The sequence below is a fragment of the Ruditapes philippinarum genome, unplaced genomic scaffold (assembly GCF_026571515.1).
Source record: "Ruditapes philippinarum isolate M1 unplaced genomic scaffold, ASM2657151v2 ctg5713_1_1_1_1, whole genome shotgun sequence".
NCBI classification, from domain to species: Eukaryota; Metazoa; Mollusca; class Bivalvia; order Venerida; family Veneridae; genus Ruditapes; species Ruditapes philippinarum.
In genome coordinates this window covers 11,516-31,382 of record NW_026863403.1, presented here as the reverse complement: position 1 = coordinate 31,382, position 19,867 = coordinate 11,516, and the positions used below count along the sequence as shown (strand labels likewise).

Below are 19,867 nucleotides of genomic sequence, written 5' to 3'. Positions count from 1 at the left end.
TTGAATGAAAAGCGTTGCAATTTATCTGTCATTTTACACAATAAAAATGTAATTCTGAAAAAAGACGGAGAGAATGGTTTTAATTTACACACAAGCTATTTGACGAGACGTTTTAAGTTACGATATATGTTCAATTACATAATTATATATTTGTTAATGTTGTGCAAAATTAATGCATTTTTTCTGTCTTTCTCAATTAATATGTACCTTTGTCTTTGCTATTAAACAAATGTTTAAGAAAGAATGTTTTATATGTGCATTGTAGAAATATATTAATTTAATATTTTACCACTTGTCTCAAATCAAAACTTGAAACCAAAATACTGGAATAATATTTTAAGTAATAGAAAGAGTATCAAAACACGAGGCTTTCTGATTTACAAGATTAAATTATGTCGCCGAATGTTTCGATGTTCTTTTTCCTTTGTATCAAAGGCAAAACTAAAAACACGTTCCTTTTTGTCACAATATAAAACCCCAGAAAAGAGTAACCAATGAACGAGCATCTGAATATGATATTTATATTGCTATACCTTCTCTGTCATTACATTATACCTGCTTTCCAGTTAGCGCACTGTGTATATTTATTTATTTAATGATTTAACTCTGACACATTTTCAACAGAAAGACCCTCAAACGGTTACACATTGCTATTTACAGAACACAGCATATGAATTCACATGACTAATGGAACAAGTGCAATGAGACCGACAGCATTCCTTGCATTTGAAAGATACTATAATTACAATTAAGTCAATAAAAAGTGCTTAAAATTCAAAATTCACTTGTATCGTCATTATTGACATCTTCAGAAGAAGAAATGCAATTATTGCTACAAAACATAGAACATTCTCATTGTAAACCTATAAACAGTTTAGCTCTTAGTAATTCATAATTGCTGATGTAATGTTTGTACATGTACAATGATTTAACTAGTACCGTACTAGCAAAAACAACAAATTTTAAGATAAAGCGCCATATTGACACATATTGCCAATATTACAGCATCACATGAGCATTTAAGTAATTATATATTAAAATGCGCAATATGCAACTTTTCCACATTTTGATTAATTTTCCATGTCAATCTTGATTATTTTTTACAGATATGGAGTTTGATATTTGATTCAGGATATTTGTTTATTTTTCATTTCAACAAAAATATATTTTTGTATGTATAATAAAGTAAGTATATAAAAGTTTATCATTTATACACACCGATTTAAGTTAAGCTGCCATGATGAAAATTGGGTTTGTCTTTTGTAGGGATATTTCATTTATGTTCAATCTTTTCTACAATATGTTGTCCTTTTCGTAAAATCTATAAAAATTGTATGACTTTTTATTTCCTTCTCTCGCAGAAAATGTAACACACCTCCGTGCTATTTTGTTCATAGCAATTAATATGTCAGATATTATCTAAATACCACCGCGCTTGAATCAAGTACAAAAGCACATACCTGTCGATAATGTTTTATATTGAGCCAACGAATTCATATAATAAATGTTTGCATCACTTAGAACATCTCTGTCTGATGTACTCCTTTCATCACATCCCTCGTTCATCGTAATTTATAACGAGTACATCACAACGAAGCAAGTGCAAAACAAAAATTTAAAAAATCATTAACGGGCAACCGATCAGAGAAGTAGTTTTATATAATACATGTTGATCAAATACGTGTGCAACTTTGAGTAGGATAACTACTGTATCTAAAATGTGGCAAAGATACCAACAGTCAAGAAAGTGTTTCCAATTAACCGAACCATTCCTTTTCCATTTTCAATTGTTGTCACCCTTATTCATAAATATATTATAAGCGAAATCCTAAAAATATGGGACACGAGGTTTCATATTATTATTTGATAAATAGTAATGATTTATTTTTTTGATACAAGTAATAATAAAAATGATGATGATGATGATGATAATAATAATAATAATAATAATGGTAATAAATGCAACTTATTTTGAACAAATAACAATAGAATAGTGATTTCATTATTTTGGATAACCATTTCCAGAAATTACATTACATAAGATTCATATTCCTGTGCGGATTTCATGTAATGATCTAAGTTCCGATATGATAATGAATTAAATTGTCTAGGGCAAACATTGCCAAAGTTTTGGTCTAGATGAGGTGATATTAATTTGATCAAGTTAACAATGATTTGAAATAATGCTAGACATGACCTTCACTATTTTCATTTATTTTATTTGGTATTATTCTATTATTGAAATCTGATATGAACATAAACGGTATACGAGGAAACAGAAAGACAATCTAATAATCGATATGGCTGCTATCTAAAAAAGTCAACTCGCAACATTTTGTTTAAAATAGAGTCCTATGTTTCTTCGGACAATATGAGAAATTCATTCGTATGTCCTTCATTTAGGCAATGGTGGAGTATTCCAAGTTTTCCATAAAGCTTTATTGTAAAATTCAAAATTTATATTTTGTTTAAGCGATATCTGTTGACCAGAGGATTAATCCTAACGACTTCTCATTTTTTTTTTCTAAATTATTCTTTAGGCCTTACCATTTACTTGAACAACCCAATTATTATTTACAGTTTTACATGAAGAAACAGAAACAAGAATGTTTAATTTTACTCATTGAAATCTGTTTCAACTCTATTCAGAAATGTGTCTTAAAATGTTGATATTATAATATAACATACACTAAATATGTTGTTGTCTTAAATCAATCATATCAAACATTTCAACGTTTTTCTATCGTATCTTATAATCGAATGTACAGTACAAAAGGAGGTAACACGTGAACTTGAGCATTTATCTTAATATGTGTTAAATTATCGAATATGATATTTTGTTAAAGTAATGGCTTTAAACGGATGTATTAATTAATACCCGTCTTTAGTAAATGACTCGTCAGTTGAAATACAACTTGGTAAAAGTACGTTTCTTTTTCTTCATGAACTTTATGAGTATAGCTGATAGACAAATGTCATTAACAAGTTTATATCTGTCACTCAATGATAAGACAAATATGCCAAGTGCGTGATGTATAAGCATAAAGTATTACAACAAATATTGAATCTTAGACCTTTTTGCATTTTCTCCCCGAGGAAGAACACATATCACGTAGCGTCTCATTTATCAGGGTATTTAAATTGTAAAAGTGCATTCGTCTGACTGTTTAAGGACATAAAGCTTTATCTTATGAAATATTTTTTTATAAAATCTATCAACAGTAAAATAATATTGGATTCATAATCTTAATTCATAATAAAATGGTCGATCTGAAAGAGTTGTGTCTAAGATGAGTAATGTACGTAAACAGATTAAAATATTACTGAACAAAATATTAATCAGCTATTTTAAATAGGGTGTTATCCGTTTAGCATAACAATTGTGCATGCGCCAATAACTTTTAAACACATTTACTACCATATTTATTTCATATATTCAAGCATTTGGGAAGCATTCTGTCTTAAATCGAAACAAAACTTTTGCAGCAGATTAATAGATTTATACATTTTATTGGTTAAATCATATGGAAGCTATCTTATGTCCTACTTACTCTGTAATGTCACGATGATGTTCTTATGTTGTTATTGATATATTTTATGACTCAGCATTGATATGGCAAAAACATATTACTGTTGGCATATCAATTTCAATACAGAAGTCGACACCTTGAAAATTTGTATGACAGCTTTATTCTGAGTGTATCAAAACTATTTATTTATAACAGGATGACCAGATCATTCTTGACATCCAATGACATTTTTAACAATCAGGAAATTGTATCTTTATTCATTATAAACAGATATTGCTTTATATTAAACCGCAACTTTTATTTACACAATCGCATTATTTAGACACCATGAAATGTGAGCTGATATTTACTTTAAAGTCAAATGATAGAAATACTGGATAACTATTTTTTTCTTAAAATAAAATTTAATAACTTAAATCAGCAACAATTATAATATACTTTTAACATTATACTACATACATTGTATGGAAATCTAGGTACAACGAAAGCAACATGAAACTGTAATATGCAACATAAAAAGCAATATTTATACTTAAGGTATGTTAACCATTCTTTAAAAGTTGATGTAACATATGTTTGGTAAATATCATTGTTTTTTTGTTTATTTCTTTTCAGAAAATGGTATTTTTGTGTGGTCTTTTATAAACAATAAAACATTACGGTCATATACTTTACAGTAAAACATATTTCAAAAGACGATATCCCTTCAGTAGAACGACTCTGAAGAGCTTTTTCACAACTGTAGAGAGAATCGGAATTTGTTCTTGAGCGCAGCCTAGATTTTCTCTAACTCGATAAAAACGTTTTCCTTTATTGCAATCAAAAATTGACTTTCAGTGAATGTGAACGGACCTATCGGATTTGTTTCTAAAAGGATAACACTATGTTGTACTATTATTGGTGAAATTAAAGACAAACATATATTATCCAATTAACAGCATTAGACTTACATTGTTTGAATGTGAATAATTATAATACAACTCTATTTACACCGTGTATTTTGATGTAATATGATATATATTTAAAAACGTAATACGCTTAAGCTAAAACGTTATCATTTCATTATATACATGTAGTTATGTGAACCTGGAATTACAAGATACAAATTGTATTAATGAGCATTATAACAGAACCATTCATTAGGATCAATGAACAATACAAATGTCAATGGATGTATTCAAATTGTGATATGAAAATGTGACGTGTACTAACATAACAAAACAACTAAATTATTTGCATGATCTTTATTAGAATGGGAAAGAAGTATGAAAATGTATCAAGTGAAATATGGACTAATTTATCAGAACAACTAATGTCTTCGACCATTGGTGAACTGAATATAGAACAACATTTATTTTCAAATCTTGGAGAACGAAGGAAGGATACTGTGTCAGTAATATTTTTAATTTGTGTTTATTGCATAATATTTATAAGTGGATTAGCTGGAAATTTAAGCACGTGCATTGTTATATGGAAAAATAGCTACATGCATTCTGTGACAAATTATTACTTATTCAATTTAGCGATATCGGATTTACTTACTCTTATTTTAGGTAGGCATTAATACACTTTCTCTCGCATTTTGTTTTCATTTTAATACAGGTGTTTTATTATATGTGATTTAAAAAAAATGCAATATTCAAATTATGATGCAAATATGTCCACCCATAATATACAGTAGAATGAAATTCAATGTTTTCATATAAATGTAATAATTCGTCTGACAAAAGATATACAGTGCTCATCTTGGAATGAAATATTTTTAAATTAATAAATTGTAAATCTGACCAGAATTATTTACACAAAATGTAAGGAAGCTGTATTGCTTTTTATATAATTATTCTATTAAATAAGTCCTATCTAAAAAAGAAAACTGCAACCTTTTTTATGACACCATGTGTATTTGTATCTAAAATGCATTTTAATTTCTAATATTATGTGAAGTTTTAAAGGCATAATATATACTCTGTATATATACATGTACATGTTTGCCTATAATATAATAACATAATTATTATACTTATATTATCAACATTAATCTATATTTTCACATATAACATTTCGAAATAATATATCTATAAGGATGTGATCGCAAAAAATGGCATTCATCTTTAAGGAATATGTTCAACATGTAATACAATGAACAATAAATAGAGGATATTGAAAGAGTGTAAGTTCGAATTGAATAAAATTATATTATGCGAGCCTCTGGCCTCTGAAATATTCTATTTATCACATACCCAAAATAACGACCGTTTAAAGTGAAATAAGAGTCATTTTTCATTGACGCGCCTATAATATAACGCTAACATTAGCGCGTCTTTACACTATGTTTGTATAACGCTAATGACGTCACGTCAAAATATATGCACGACCGTGCAATACCATATTTACGGAGTCGCACAATCGACACGGGTGTGTGATAAATATAATTACTCGACATTGTTCTTAGGTGATAAAATATATATAGCAGTGTGTTATTGTAGTTGTGTGGCAAGAAATACATATTGGAACAATTGAAGATACCATTAAATACACAAATATAGAAACATTGTAATACATCCTTTGCAATTAATTATATAATATTGAATAAAATACCAATACGCATAAAATAAAGCTAACGAACTAGAAAACCATATGGTATATTGTTTGAACGTTTATAGATATGGAGAAAATGAACTTACTAATGTTCATGCATTGTATTTGTTTGATGACATTCTTACAGTAAATAAGAATATTTGGCACTCAAGAATTGCAAACAATGTAATTTTGCACTTAATGTTATCGCATGTTTCTATATGCAATAACTTTGTTTTATTGTCATCAGCTTTCCAATACAATAAGATATAATGTTTTACACGGTACCCATTATGTTTTACGGAACGGTGATTTAAATTGTTGTAGCAGTCACCACTTACTGTAAAACACATAAGAACACCTCTTAAAACAAATCGAACCTACTTATCGTTGGTATGTTGCCAACTATCTATAATACACAATTTATGAAACTTTTCGGTTACGTAAATATGTACTATGTATATAACCGATATAAAATTTAGTTTTTAATATTCCAAATTACTTTTTCCTTTATACACTTATATGTATTTAATTTGAGGGAAAAACAACATATCTTAAATATATTCTGCTGGTTATGACATATTTATGAGTAAAGATTATGTTATGACTCCGTGTCCAAAAGACAATTAATTTACCGATAGATAAAGGGACCTGTGTTCTTATTTGCATTTGAACAAAGTGAAAAACGTAAAGTTATAATATACAAACGTATTCTACAATTTGGACAATTTTAATTACACTAAATATTAATATATAACGCAATAAGCAACGAACGGCTTGAAATGCTGACTTATATTGCCAACAATATACAGCCATTAGATCAATAAAAGTGACATGTTTAAATCACATAGTAATGCCGTGTTTTATAAAAATTACATTTCTAAATTTTATTACATCATGTTAATATCATTTCTATACAAAATGACAGCTTGAGTCTTACAAAAGGAGCCTTATTTTTGTTTTTGATTTACACTGCTCTCTCAGAACAATATTTCCTCCCAAATCAATCAGCAACACAAAATGGTGGCACGTGTGCCGAGTAATCAAAGAAACAACGGGATACTTATATCACGTTTCATGTGTTGTTATATTATGTCCCCAATTCAAATTTATGAATTCACTTAAACTGACACTGCAGTGTTGTGACATCAATTTCCAGTGTAACTGATTATTTACAGTAGCATATTCCTGATTCTAACTTCTAATGACAAATTTGAAATATGGTAAATTTGATTTAAAAGTTCACTGATATATAAATGATGAAAAAACTTTTTGAACATAAATACAAATAACCATTGGTCTCATAATGATATATGCATACATAGATCATAAAATGTTGTTTTTTATCGTAATATTGATTTCCTTGAATATAAAGGGCATTACTATTTCTTTCGTTAGTTATTTGTTGCAGTCAGTTTAAGAAAATAATAATCACATTTTCTTTATTTTATCGTCATAGCAAATTTCTATAGCAATGATAATTTCAAGTGAATTTTATGACAAAAAAAAATAACAACAACAAAACGTTGCAGATCGTTAAGACATTTTGTTGTTATATAAGTGGCCAATTATGTGTCAATTATGTGTATTTTGCATTTTGAGTTAAGATTTTCTATCCTTAGCTAAACGATAATATCAAATATGTGAAAGAAAGAAAATGCAACCACACATACTGATCTTGAAAATAAAATTCATTTGCGATGTCGCTTCGGATATCTAAATGCTTTAATAATTAACATTGACATATTCCTGATAGAATACAAATTGTATGACAATTTGAAATCAAAAGTGATTGCTTTTTTATTGAAATATTTTGATTATGTGTATATGTGTACATGTTTTCACTTGAAAATATAATTTATATGATTTATTTGACATAATTGCCAATTGATGTAGAAGATATATTTTATTTGTTTCTCTGCTTTGCATAAACCTTTAAAACTCTTATCTACTTATGTTTTAATTATTTGTTTCAGCGCTTCCTCCAGAAGTCTACTCCATTTGGGAAGCATACCCATGGCGACTCGGGGAACCGTTTTGCATACTAAAATCCTTTATTATGGAAATGACTTCATATTCATCGGTGCTTACAATTACTGGATTTACAATTGAAAGATACATTGCAATTTGTCATCCAATCAAAGTTCAGCGTTGTTGCCATGTGTCTCGAGCTACGAGATGTATCGTACTTATTTGGACAGTGTCAGTGTTTAGTGCATTGCCGTATCCAATACATACAAGAACGTTTTATTATCTACACGATCCGTCTACCGGTGAACCTATTCCTGATTCCCTTGTGTGTAATATTCCATTAATTTGGACGGAAAGAATGATCACAGTGTTCCAAATGTCAACATTTATTTATTTTATTGTACCGATGGTAGTGATAACATTATTTTATATTCTTATTGGTGTAAAGTTAAGAGAAAGTGCGTTATCAGCGCCTCGATCTCCACAATACGGCAAAGCTACTGCTGCACGAGCGAGACGGGCAATCCTGAAAATGCTTGGTATTATCTGTTTTACTTTCGTTTTATATCACAGAAATGAGCAAGATTTTTTATAGTTTTTTTTTTACGGTAATTCATTAATTCATATTGTTAATACACTTGCATAATGAACACTTCATGAATTTTATGGTTCTTCATTATTATTATTATTATTATTATTATTATCGTTATTTTAGGACATTGTAATTGAAGCACTCGTGACAATTATAAGCCCATGAAGCACCCTCGACCCTTAAACCAAGTTAGACTTTCTGCAAAATATAATTAATATTAGATGATATTATATGTTTGTTTTCTTTAGCATTACCTACCTTTTTATCTAATATTGACATATTCATTTGATTATTTTTAAACTTTTTTTCTTTACAGTTGCTGTTGTTGTTGCCTTTTTCCTTTGCTGGGCTCCATTCCATGCTCAACGACTGATGACATTGTATATAAAAACTTGGACCAAACAGTTGATTGAAGTACAAAGCTACTTATTTTATGTTTCAGGTAACGAACATCTTTAAACAAAACACAGCAATAGCCATGATAAATATTATTCAAGTGCGAAAACAAAATTTAAATATGTTATATTTTATAAAATATTTCTTTAACTTTATCAATATTGCTATGAGAAAGAAATGTAAGGCATAATGCGTGTTTCTTTTCATTTTTTGTCATAACATATAGCTAAACGTTGTGTTTTTGATACGAATATTATAAAAAAAAGTCTGAGTAATTTTGTAACTGTCATTGTACTTATATACGTATTTGAAACTTCACAAGTGTTGACACCACGATAATAATTGTATAAGGCTCCTGTGTAATGCTTCAACGTGTAAATTTTTAGCGGCCATGTAAGGCAGGATATCGTCGGAGCTGAGGTCTTTGAACTTCATTCCCCTGTGTTTATCGGTACATTAAATGAGTACTTGCTTCTAAATGCAACCAATCTAACTGTCCACATACCTTTAAAATCGCGTTCAATATTTTTTGTGTCATTTACGGTTATATTAATAGTCGTTTTTAACTTATTTGACGTTATAATAAACAACATTTATACATAGGGCTGCATGGCAAATCTAGTAATCCTAACACAAGGCTGAACGCTTTCCACAGTTATGTTGTCTTGACGTAATTTGACCCCTATTTTCCCCTTGCTGCATTATTGTTTTCAATGATATACAAGATGTTTATCTTAACACCATACAAAATATTCATACATAGAACACGTCAATGATATCTTACAGAATTTACACATCATACATTCTATGACTCGATATTTTTCTCTCTTTTTTCTCGTTGAGCTTTAGAAATATGTATTCCCTTTACTTGTTAGGAGAGCTGTTTTTATTTCATTAAAACATGTAGCTTGAGGTGTCGAAAGCTATTTTTGCTACCTGGAGATAACAAAATATTTTTGAGGTTTTAAATTTCATTTTTTTTTTAAATATTTCATAAGATATTATAGCTTTATACCCTTTAAACCACTTGCAACAATATGTTTTAACTTTTGTTTTGTACTGTGTAAAAACATGTATTGAACAGTTGAAACATATTTGAGAAAATACTCTCGTATCGGTTATTTCACTTATTCAAGAAGCGATATTTGCTTTGCTTTTATAACAACTAATATCAGAAATGAACTTGTCTATCTTTCAATATAGAAAAAATCTAGACAAAACAATCAGTTGTAGGGGAAAATGATATCAGCCGAATTTTAACTGGACAGTTTATAAATGTTTAAACGACAGGCTATGCCAGTTGAAGTTAGTATTTACTGGTCGCTAATAGGTCGCTATAAGACATAAAATTCCAAATAATATATCCATATGATATTCTATATATGTTTAATGTTTATATTTGTGGAGGGTCGGTTTGATTGCGGCTATTCGAAGCTGCTGTTACATAATTTCATATTGTTATAGTAATTTTGTAATAGAAGCATACTTATGATAATGTTTAAATACACATACATAAGTAATGACAATACGAAAGAAAAGTGTCCGCATGTTATATAATTACATATAAACAAATGTTTTTGACATTGCCATAAGCCATTAAAATGATTATTGTATAATCACCAAAAAAGCAGGTGTCTTGATAAAAGCAAGATTGCATCTCATAAGAATTTATATGTATATATGTATAACATTAAATACTTGTCTACTTTCAGGGGTGCTGTATTTTTTCAGTTGTACGGTCAACCCAATTCTGTACAATTTACTGTCAAGGAAATTCCGTCGGGCTTTCAAACGGACACTCTGCAGATGTTGTGTTAATATCAATTCTCTGCCAAGTTTTTATATGCTCAAGGCAAAATTTATTAACAATGACGGGCATTTACAATCAGATATCCAGGCTAATTCGAAAGAGTACATTCCAGAGAGAAACCAGATGCGCCTGGTGACTTTTTATAGAAACGAGAAACAATTTACTCATTCGATAAGGAAAGGTGTGATTACTGAAAAACAATTAACAAAGGATACTTTACTTAATCGAACCAGTAAGGAAGGAAGCTCAAGCTGTAGTTCACATGCACATTCTGACGGTGGTTTGCATGCATTATGTCGTCATAAAAGATGTACAAATCGACGTCAAAGTTTTTTGTCCCCGCGTCCAAATGTTAATGTAGCATCGTATCAGGATATAGATGTGCTGAAAAGACAGGGTTTAAATCATATGAGACACAGTGATCCAGTATCAACTGAGGAAGAAAACATATTGTATGAAGACAGTGTTTCCGCATCTGATCATCCAATTTTACGAATAACTTTACGGGTATAATGAATATTTGTGTTTTAAACAAATAATTTATAAGTGAATTTGAATACTTCCTTGAATATATACCAAATTGCAATGATTATGTAAATACATTTGACAGGTTTTTCTGGTACAATCCTTTCAGTGGCATTGACAACAGAATGTTACTTACGTGCATTCTCTCTGAGAGTTGCGAAACCGTTACACACTGAATGTGTAATATAGTATAGAATATATATCGGAGTTTTATTATCAATAATAGTGTTAAGTTTGCCTGGTTCAGATTTGTTCGCCATAAGTTCTGTTGACTCTAGTTCATGTAAATATTTAATCCTTTTCACGCATGCTAACTATCCGAAGTAGCCAAAGTGCACAATTGGATATTGGACTGCGCTTGTCGCATTTGAGGGATAATTTGACGCCAGCAGAATCAAGTTTAAGATGACTATGAGTTACAATGAGCCAAAGCTTGTTTCGTTTTAGTGACTTATGTGCTCAATGTGTATGAGATAGACCGTTCTATAAAAAAAACAGTTTAAAAAATAACAAAATAAAAAACAATAATATTTTCCTGATAACTAACATAAGTCAAAATCGGATGTAGGATTTTCAGTTGTTCATTCTTTTGAAACGAATTAACTTATAATTTATAAAGCTGTATCATTCTGCTCCAAACCGGTGCTATTGGGTAAAAAGAAGAAGCATTACATTGAAAAATTCAATCATCATTTTTTGTACAAAATGTCGTTAACGTCATTTATGTGACCTAACTGTTGTTTTATTGTTGAAATCTTATGTTTTTTAAAGGAATGCTAGCTTATTCAGAATATTAAATATATATTGATAATACGTTACATTATTGATATATGTAACAATTTTACAAGAAGAATTCCCAAACAATGATTATAACTATATAAGACACGTTCTTTTCAATTTAGTGTTAAGGGTACTACAGTTAAAGGATAAACGCAAGTTGATGCGTACATGCTCATTCTGATATTTTGTTATAATTACTAATGACGAAAAAAATAAACGTTATAAATGAACTGTTTGTTATTATATACATTCGGAATCATTATCAGTGAGGCAAATGCGCCTGCGACGACATTATGTGACTGTTTAAATCTAATTTTTATCATGTTTCCATGATGACCGCACATTAAATTGAACGAGCATATTCAATAAAGCAGGCAGATTGCACAAGTCATTAGGCTTGGACGGAACACTGTACCGTAGGTGATAATTACAAACTTTTATAAAAGAACTTTCACACAATAGAGCAAACACCTTACAGACGATGACAAGTCTTATTTGATTCATAGCCAAATTATTAAATAACTATAAATGAATAAATAAATAAATAAATAAACAAACAAACACGTTTCACGCAATAGACATGGACGGAACACTGTACAAAAAACAATATCCTTTAATATAGAGAAATAGGCATCTTTATTTTCGATACTGAATTTGATATAATGCCAAAATTTTGATTTATCAAAATTTTACTTCACATTGAATAATATGTTTTGCCATATTTGAATTTTATAATGCATTACGTAACACATTTCGTACATTAAAAAGGGTTTGCTCATTCAGAAATCTGACTTTCACCACCCACTTTAATTTTTCTTTAAAATTTATGAAGTTGCTCGTCTGAAACTAATGTATGTTTTGAAGTTCATGAACCTATTAAAGTTTTTCGGTTACGTATTCTATGTAGATGTGACACATGTTTACAATGTATAAATTGTTAAAATTCCAGAAAAAAGAAACAGACATTATTTTTTTATTTCAAGATTTTAATAGATTTAAAATACTTACTTAGTTTACCATTCAAATAACAAAGCTCAGATCTGTAGTAATTTAAAAAAATCTTTGCAACTTTAGTTTAATGTGGGAGAAAGGAGTGGTCTCAGATAAATAGTTGGACGAGCTGGGTATTTCAATTGACTCGTAAAGAAAATTGTATTGACAATTAGACTTTCCGATTTATTAAAAATCCATAATTACAGCTTACAGACCGCCCGACCTACTTTTGCGTACATGCAACACTAGTGATGTTTCAGAGCGTAACATACTATGAATGATTGATTGGCTAATTGACTTCTGTAATGTGTAACTTGCATAAATGAAATCTTCAAAACTGGAATTCGTCACTTCTAATCTGCATCTTCTATTGCTTCTCGAAACATTAAAATGAGAATATCGCTCTAATAAATGTCAACATTGCTGACGCAAAGTGCAACTTGCAATAAAGAATAATATTGTGTGACCAACCATAAACTGGAGATGGTTCTGTGAGTAATTAATAGATACAATGTTAATGCGACGCTAGTAGCTATCGCATATGCCAAAAAGGATTGTTACTTTCATAGAGTTCAAATTGCGGTTTTACTCATTATAACACAATACTCAGAATCATATCATAAACCCATTAGGTTCATTTGTAGTCTTGTAGTTTTGATCTCTCTGAACAACGAACACTCAATCACAAATTAATCACAAACAACGTTGTTGCCTTGCCCTATATTCACCTACTATTCATTCTGTACTCACGCACATAAGTTAATGTGCTGCTGGAGCCATGTATTATAATTCCAGAGCGCTAAGTGGATATAAAAAGAACTACTCGTTTCTTTTTGCTATCACTGTACATTCAGTATTATGTGTAAAATAATCGACTAATAACTAAGTAACTTTAAAGAATTTTTTTAATTTCACAACTGTGTCTACGCCTGACTTTTAGAGATAGAACCGTCATACAGCAATATTATTCATATTAAATCTTCCCGTAATACACCAAGGCCACAAGATCTGACGACATGATTATGCCCTCGTGTAAACAATAAAACATCTACTGATTTATAAGCTTCTCTTAAGAAATGAAATATGTCCCCACATTTATTTAATAATTATGATTTTTTCTTGACTTCACTACTGTAGTTAAAGAAATAAATAACTATTAGTGTTAGCAGGAGACAAATGTTGATCCCTGCTATGTTATTTCTACTCTAACTTATCTCTGTATTCAGTGTCAATGTAGGAGAGCAAGACCATGTACTGACAATACATGTGCATCATCATATAGATGTTTTGTGATCCATTATCAATCTGAAGAACATTATTCCATTTGTTGACTGTACTCATTCCAAATCTAATCATATACTAATAATTAGATACTAATATCAACCCATCTAATCCTCGCTTTAAGGAAAAATTAATAAATCTCTAATTATTTTGAAGTATCTATCTTATGAATACATGAACATCAGTACTTATGTCTTCATACAATATGTATATCTGAACACTCAATCTGCTTCACAGAGACAAATGTATTCTACAAATATTTTGCTTGAAACACAATCAAATTCGTTTTGCTTTTGTGAAAATAACTACATTACACCTGACCTCCCAAAACAAAGATAACAAATAGATAACAACATTCCATACAACTATAATCAATCTTAAATAATTATTTAAACTAACGATACAAAAAACAATAAATCTTGCATAAGCAACTCAAATCAATGGAGATTTGTGTCATCAAGTTAATCTGCTGTTTAATTCAGTTGGTGCATTTTTCTCATTCAAATATAATTCATGAATACATTGCTACATATCACTTTTGCACCAAGTGTATAGTTGTAATTTGTAATAATGGTAACAGCAAAGATTAAAAGTGATCGTAACTTTATATGAATCTTATATGTCTAAATTAGCATAATCTTATTTGTTTATCAAACCATCGCTTTGGTAGAGACAATATATAAAATATTTCTCACTGAACTGTTTTAACATGTATAATTTTAACTGATAATTGTATACAAACTAGTCAGAAATTATACATTTATATAGAGGTTAAATGGCAATCTAAATTAATATTGATATTAGTTAGGTTTCACATCTTGCCGATAAGAAGCAGTTGTTTAATGATACGCCGACAATTACAGATAGAAAGCTTACTCATATTTCCAAAGAGAAGTATGGTTTATGTTCCTAGATAAATAGCATTGGGACACCAAAAACATTACAGCCTATTAGCGAATAGTCAATCTCTTAAAATATATAAAATACGAGGCCCACCTCATATAATCTGTTCACTATCATTTACTCTTAATGATCTCAACTAAGACAAAGTCTTGAACATGTATTCTCCTTTTCTTACATTATCATTATTTCTCTTGGAGTAACCAAGATACTTAATTATTTAAATAAGTCAGAATCTATAAACCGTTATTCACGTGAAATCATTTCCTTGATACCTATCATTTTGCGTGTTATAATAATGACAATAAAAACGTTGTCAAATTTCTTTCGAATCCATGTGCAAACTAAAATAAGTCCGTATCAATGCTATATATTACTTCGTCTATATCGATATTAGAAGGTCAATATTAGAATATCCCCTTAATGTGAATCTAATTCATAAAACAAGACCTCGCAATTCAATGTATCTAATCCAAACAAATATTTTAAGCTACCTTCTAGGTTGATATTATAGACTCAACACAATTTAGGTCATTCTTAGGTGTTTTCGAACATACATCTAGGTAAATGAAACCTCTAGATACCGGAATCAAAACAAATACACCAATATAGTAATGAGATCAATCTCCAACTTTATTAAACCGTGCCCTATTATAAAGACCCCATATGTTTTCCATCGCATACAGGTCACTCCCAGACCAATTCATACGATAGGCAAAATTTACCGGCTTACAATGATTAAATAGGAAAATTATATGAACTCATTATAATAATTTTTAATTTCAAAATGGTATATTCTTGGACCATTCTTGAAGTTCGTTTAAATTCCATATTTTTGTGTGTGACCACGATATGGTATGAATTGACAGGTCAAATGAAAATTTATTCACTGCCAGATGATACAGTCTGCCCTTGAGGAAAACATTTTATGCCTTTTTTTGAACATCAAATGCTTATGTACTAGCATTAACATAAATCTGTCACTAGCTTATCTAAATATATGTAGTCTCAAACAGACATTCTAAGATAACATTATTTTCCTGTCATTTTAATACAATATTTCAATTTTGTTCCTTACAGTATGTATTGATCAACTGCTTATTAAGAAAGAACATCATTCTGTGAATATGTTTAGTAAGGAGTATTTAAAATTGTATATAATACAAACTTTGTCACTTCTGAAAAAAGGATACATTATTTCATAATGCACTGTATTTGTTTGTTAATGTTTTTATATGGTTTCAGTAAACAATACAGAGTAGAATGCACACATAAAGAGTCCATAGCACACATATTTGCAGAAGTACTATCTCTTTAAGGCCGATTTTACCGGGCAAGGGAATAGCATGTGTAATATGTAAAATCTTTTGCGTAACGCCTCAGTTGAATAATATTAGAGTTAAAACAAAATTATAGTTTTCGTAATGGCCGTTTTATTACGCTGGCTGCTGTCCGTCATTTTAGCCTAATACCTTTAGGCACTACAAACAAAACATAATAGCTTTACTTATCTATTATAAAAGATGTTTCCAAAATTTCTTTTTTTATTTAAAACCATTTAGACTTTTAAGATTCTCGAAAATTATTTGATGCTTAAGACATTTACATGTTTTAAAGATCATTTTACTTTCAAATTAAAATCCTGTTTTCCAGGTTCATCCTAAATTGATTAATATTCAAGAAAAACGTCTGCAAACCTTCAATATTATCCTGTATTGAGTTTCAATGTTGAATTTTATTCCTTAGACTAAAGTTAGAATGATAAAGAAATAAAGCGAACGATAACCGATAAAGTAATAAAATCACAATAACGAGAATATATTAGTGACTCACAGAGCAAATATAAAGAAAATCAGGACTAGAATTGAAAAACTGCTAGTTTAAATTAGACGTTAGAAAAAATGGAATGCACTCTCTGCAACGATGATATACGCGATCAATGTGTTTGTTAATTAGAAGTACAATATAACTACTTGCAGATAAAACAAATAGAAAAAAATCGTTTCTAAAATTCAATAACGAAAATAATGTTAGAAAATAATCATGAGTTTGGGTTCGTACGGGGTGCCCTTTAAAAGATATGGGGTTTTGGCGAAAAAAACCTCATTTTTAACATGTTGGGCGTTTTTTAGTTCATAAAGTTTTTTGGAAATTTTTGTCAAAAGTTTCATGTTTTAAATGTAAACCAAATAAATTTCCTTTCCCCAATGAGTTTAATGAAAGTGATTTTTACACTTTTTTGTTTATAATAACTAAGTCTTTAGTATTTTTATTCTTAAATAAATATAACTGTGAAATAAAATCAAAATATAGTTGTTGGTGATCAATATTTTTTTGTTGTAAAATGCTTTATATATGTAGACTTCCAGACAAAGCTGCATAAAGTTACACTATATCTTTATAGCAGCTACTGTTACCAAAGGTGATCTTTATGTTATTTCCTTATCCCTTGTCTAAACAATGTTCGACGTATAAATAACACGCAAGAAAAGTATATTTGCTTGTTCCAATCATATTTAAAAGAAGTGAGCTGATTTTATTCGCTTATGTCGAGGCAGAATACGTCTCATGGCGCAGCATAACTCTGATGGAGTTAGAGAATAATATTCATAAGATGAATAGGTTATGTTTTGAATGTCATAGAAATTGCATTACTTTTTTTAAGCATCATCATCATTAAAATAATCTTTTAACATTGCTCTATTGTTTTGTAAGAAGATAATGGTATCTTCATATTGTTCAGATCAAGTTCCAAAATGTGTACGTAGCAAATTATATTTTTAATTTCAATGAGTAATATCAAGTGTTTTAATATTATTTAAATGACTTATTATCGTGTTTTGATGTAAATAGCTTATTACAAAAGCGTTCAGAAAGTGTCTGATAAAATGTCATGATACATCATCGAAGGAAATAATTATGAACAAAAAACTACAATGTATTACTTTCGTTTTCACTTGACAGTTGCATTCAGTTGATATCACCATAGACAGATTGAATCAGACATTCATTTTAATGACCTTACTACAAATGTTGGACAAGTGTCGTATGCCAACATACGGGTTAAAATGAAGTCAAGAGTCTCAATTGTTGATATATTTCTTTTAAGTTTTAGCATTTAAACATTTAACGTTAAATTCCTTGATCATTTTAATGATTTATAAATAAAAAACAACTTTTAGCTTGCAGAATACCAAGCTATTAGCTTAGTAGGATATGTTTAGATTCAAAATTAAATACGTCAGCTAGCTTTTATTTTGAAATAATAAATTAAATATACAAGATAAGAGACGATAGGAGAAAATCCAAAATGTTACACCATGGATATGATCTTCATAAAAGAGAATGGTAAATGTAAGTAGGCACTCTGAATTTTAAGCAGCATTCACATGCGAATGTTTAGCTATATAAGTTGAAATAGAGGGTCATACTGCTCTATTTCACATAAAATTCACAATTTTCCGCTTTAAAAAAATTGCACGATTCAAAAATTCAGGTAATTAACGATATACTGAAGACGTATAGATAAGTTTTATTACTGAAAATGTATTTCTTATATTCTTCCTAAATTGAAACCTGCCTTAATTTGCATTGGTAGCCAACCATTTAAAGACAACATCTTGTTTCAACTTCACATTTTTCTAAGTACAGCAATAAATACAAATTTGTTTAAAGTTTATCAAGATTTAGACTAGTGTTAAAAATAATGACCATGATGACCGGAAAAATAAAACTGAAAATTGTTACACTATTTGAATTGGATTACTTTTTTCCAATGTTTAATGTAAGATAAAAACAGATACTTATGATAATTGTACATGCTTACTTATCAAAATAATTATTTAGGTAACGTTATGTACAAATACAATATTCGTTGGTCATCAATATGCATACTAGTAATTAAAATTAAAAACAAAACAAGACAGACACTCATTTTAAATAGAATTTATCCCTTACGAAATGACAGTTACTGTAGACTGATGAGATGTGTCAAGGGAAATATAATTTTGTTATTGTTGTATGAACTACATTTTATCATGTAAGCAATTACAAATATCGCATAAGGATTCTATTCATATCTTGCCCCTTAGTTATAAGTTTTATCGCGATAAAATTACACTTAATACTCACTTGTTTAGTATTCTACAAACGTAGACACGTTAATGCCAACACCGAGCATCGATAAAATATAGATACTTATGCTCGATAGCATCGCTCATAAATATGCATACGTACTACAATGCAGATACGCAGGCAGCCAATTGTTTCAAATAAAGCTCCCCCAATAAGAAACGACGGTCACTATAAATTCTTCAATTATATACCGACATATATATTTCGTTATTTGGTGTTATATGAAGTAAATTCAAATGTTACAAACCAGATAATTACATTAAATACTGTAGACTTTATGGTTAATGTCTGTTCAACATTTAACAAATTAACGAAATTTTGATTAAATCTTTAGTTCTAACTACTTTGAACAGACTAGATAATTATAAGTATATAAGA

At 29.4% G+C, this 19,867-nt stretch overlaps 1 protein-coding gene across 3 annotated transcripts in view; it reads left to right on the top strand.

The window, feature by feature from the left end:
* Positions 1 to 12,411, top strand: part of LOC132722024 (pyrokinin-1 receptor-like) — a 98,476-nt gene extending 86,065 nt beyond the window's left edge. For 2 of the 3 annotated variants that reach the window (XM_060706422.1, XM_060706421.1), the window contains exons 2-4: positions 8,084 to 8,617; positions 8,987 to 9,112; positions 10,779 to 12,411. In XM_060706422.1, the coding sequence (XP_060562405.1) occupies positions 8,084 to 8,617; positions 8,987 to 9,112; positions 10,779 to 11,389 (1,271 nt within the window). In that variant the 3' untranslated portion in view covers positions 11,390 to 12,411. Of the gene's footprint in view, positions 1 to 4,240; positions 5,084 to 8,083; positions 8,618 to 8,986; positions 9,113 to 10,778 lie in introns of those variants that run through there. The other variant, XM_060706420.1, reaches the window with a different exon arrangement.
* Positions 12,412 to 19,867: the final 7,456 nt, after the last annotated feature.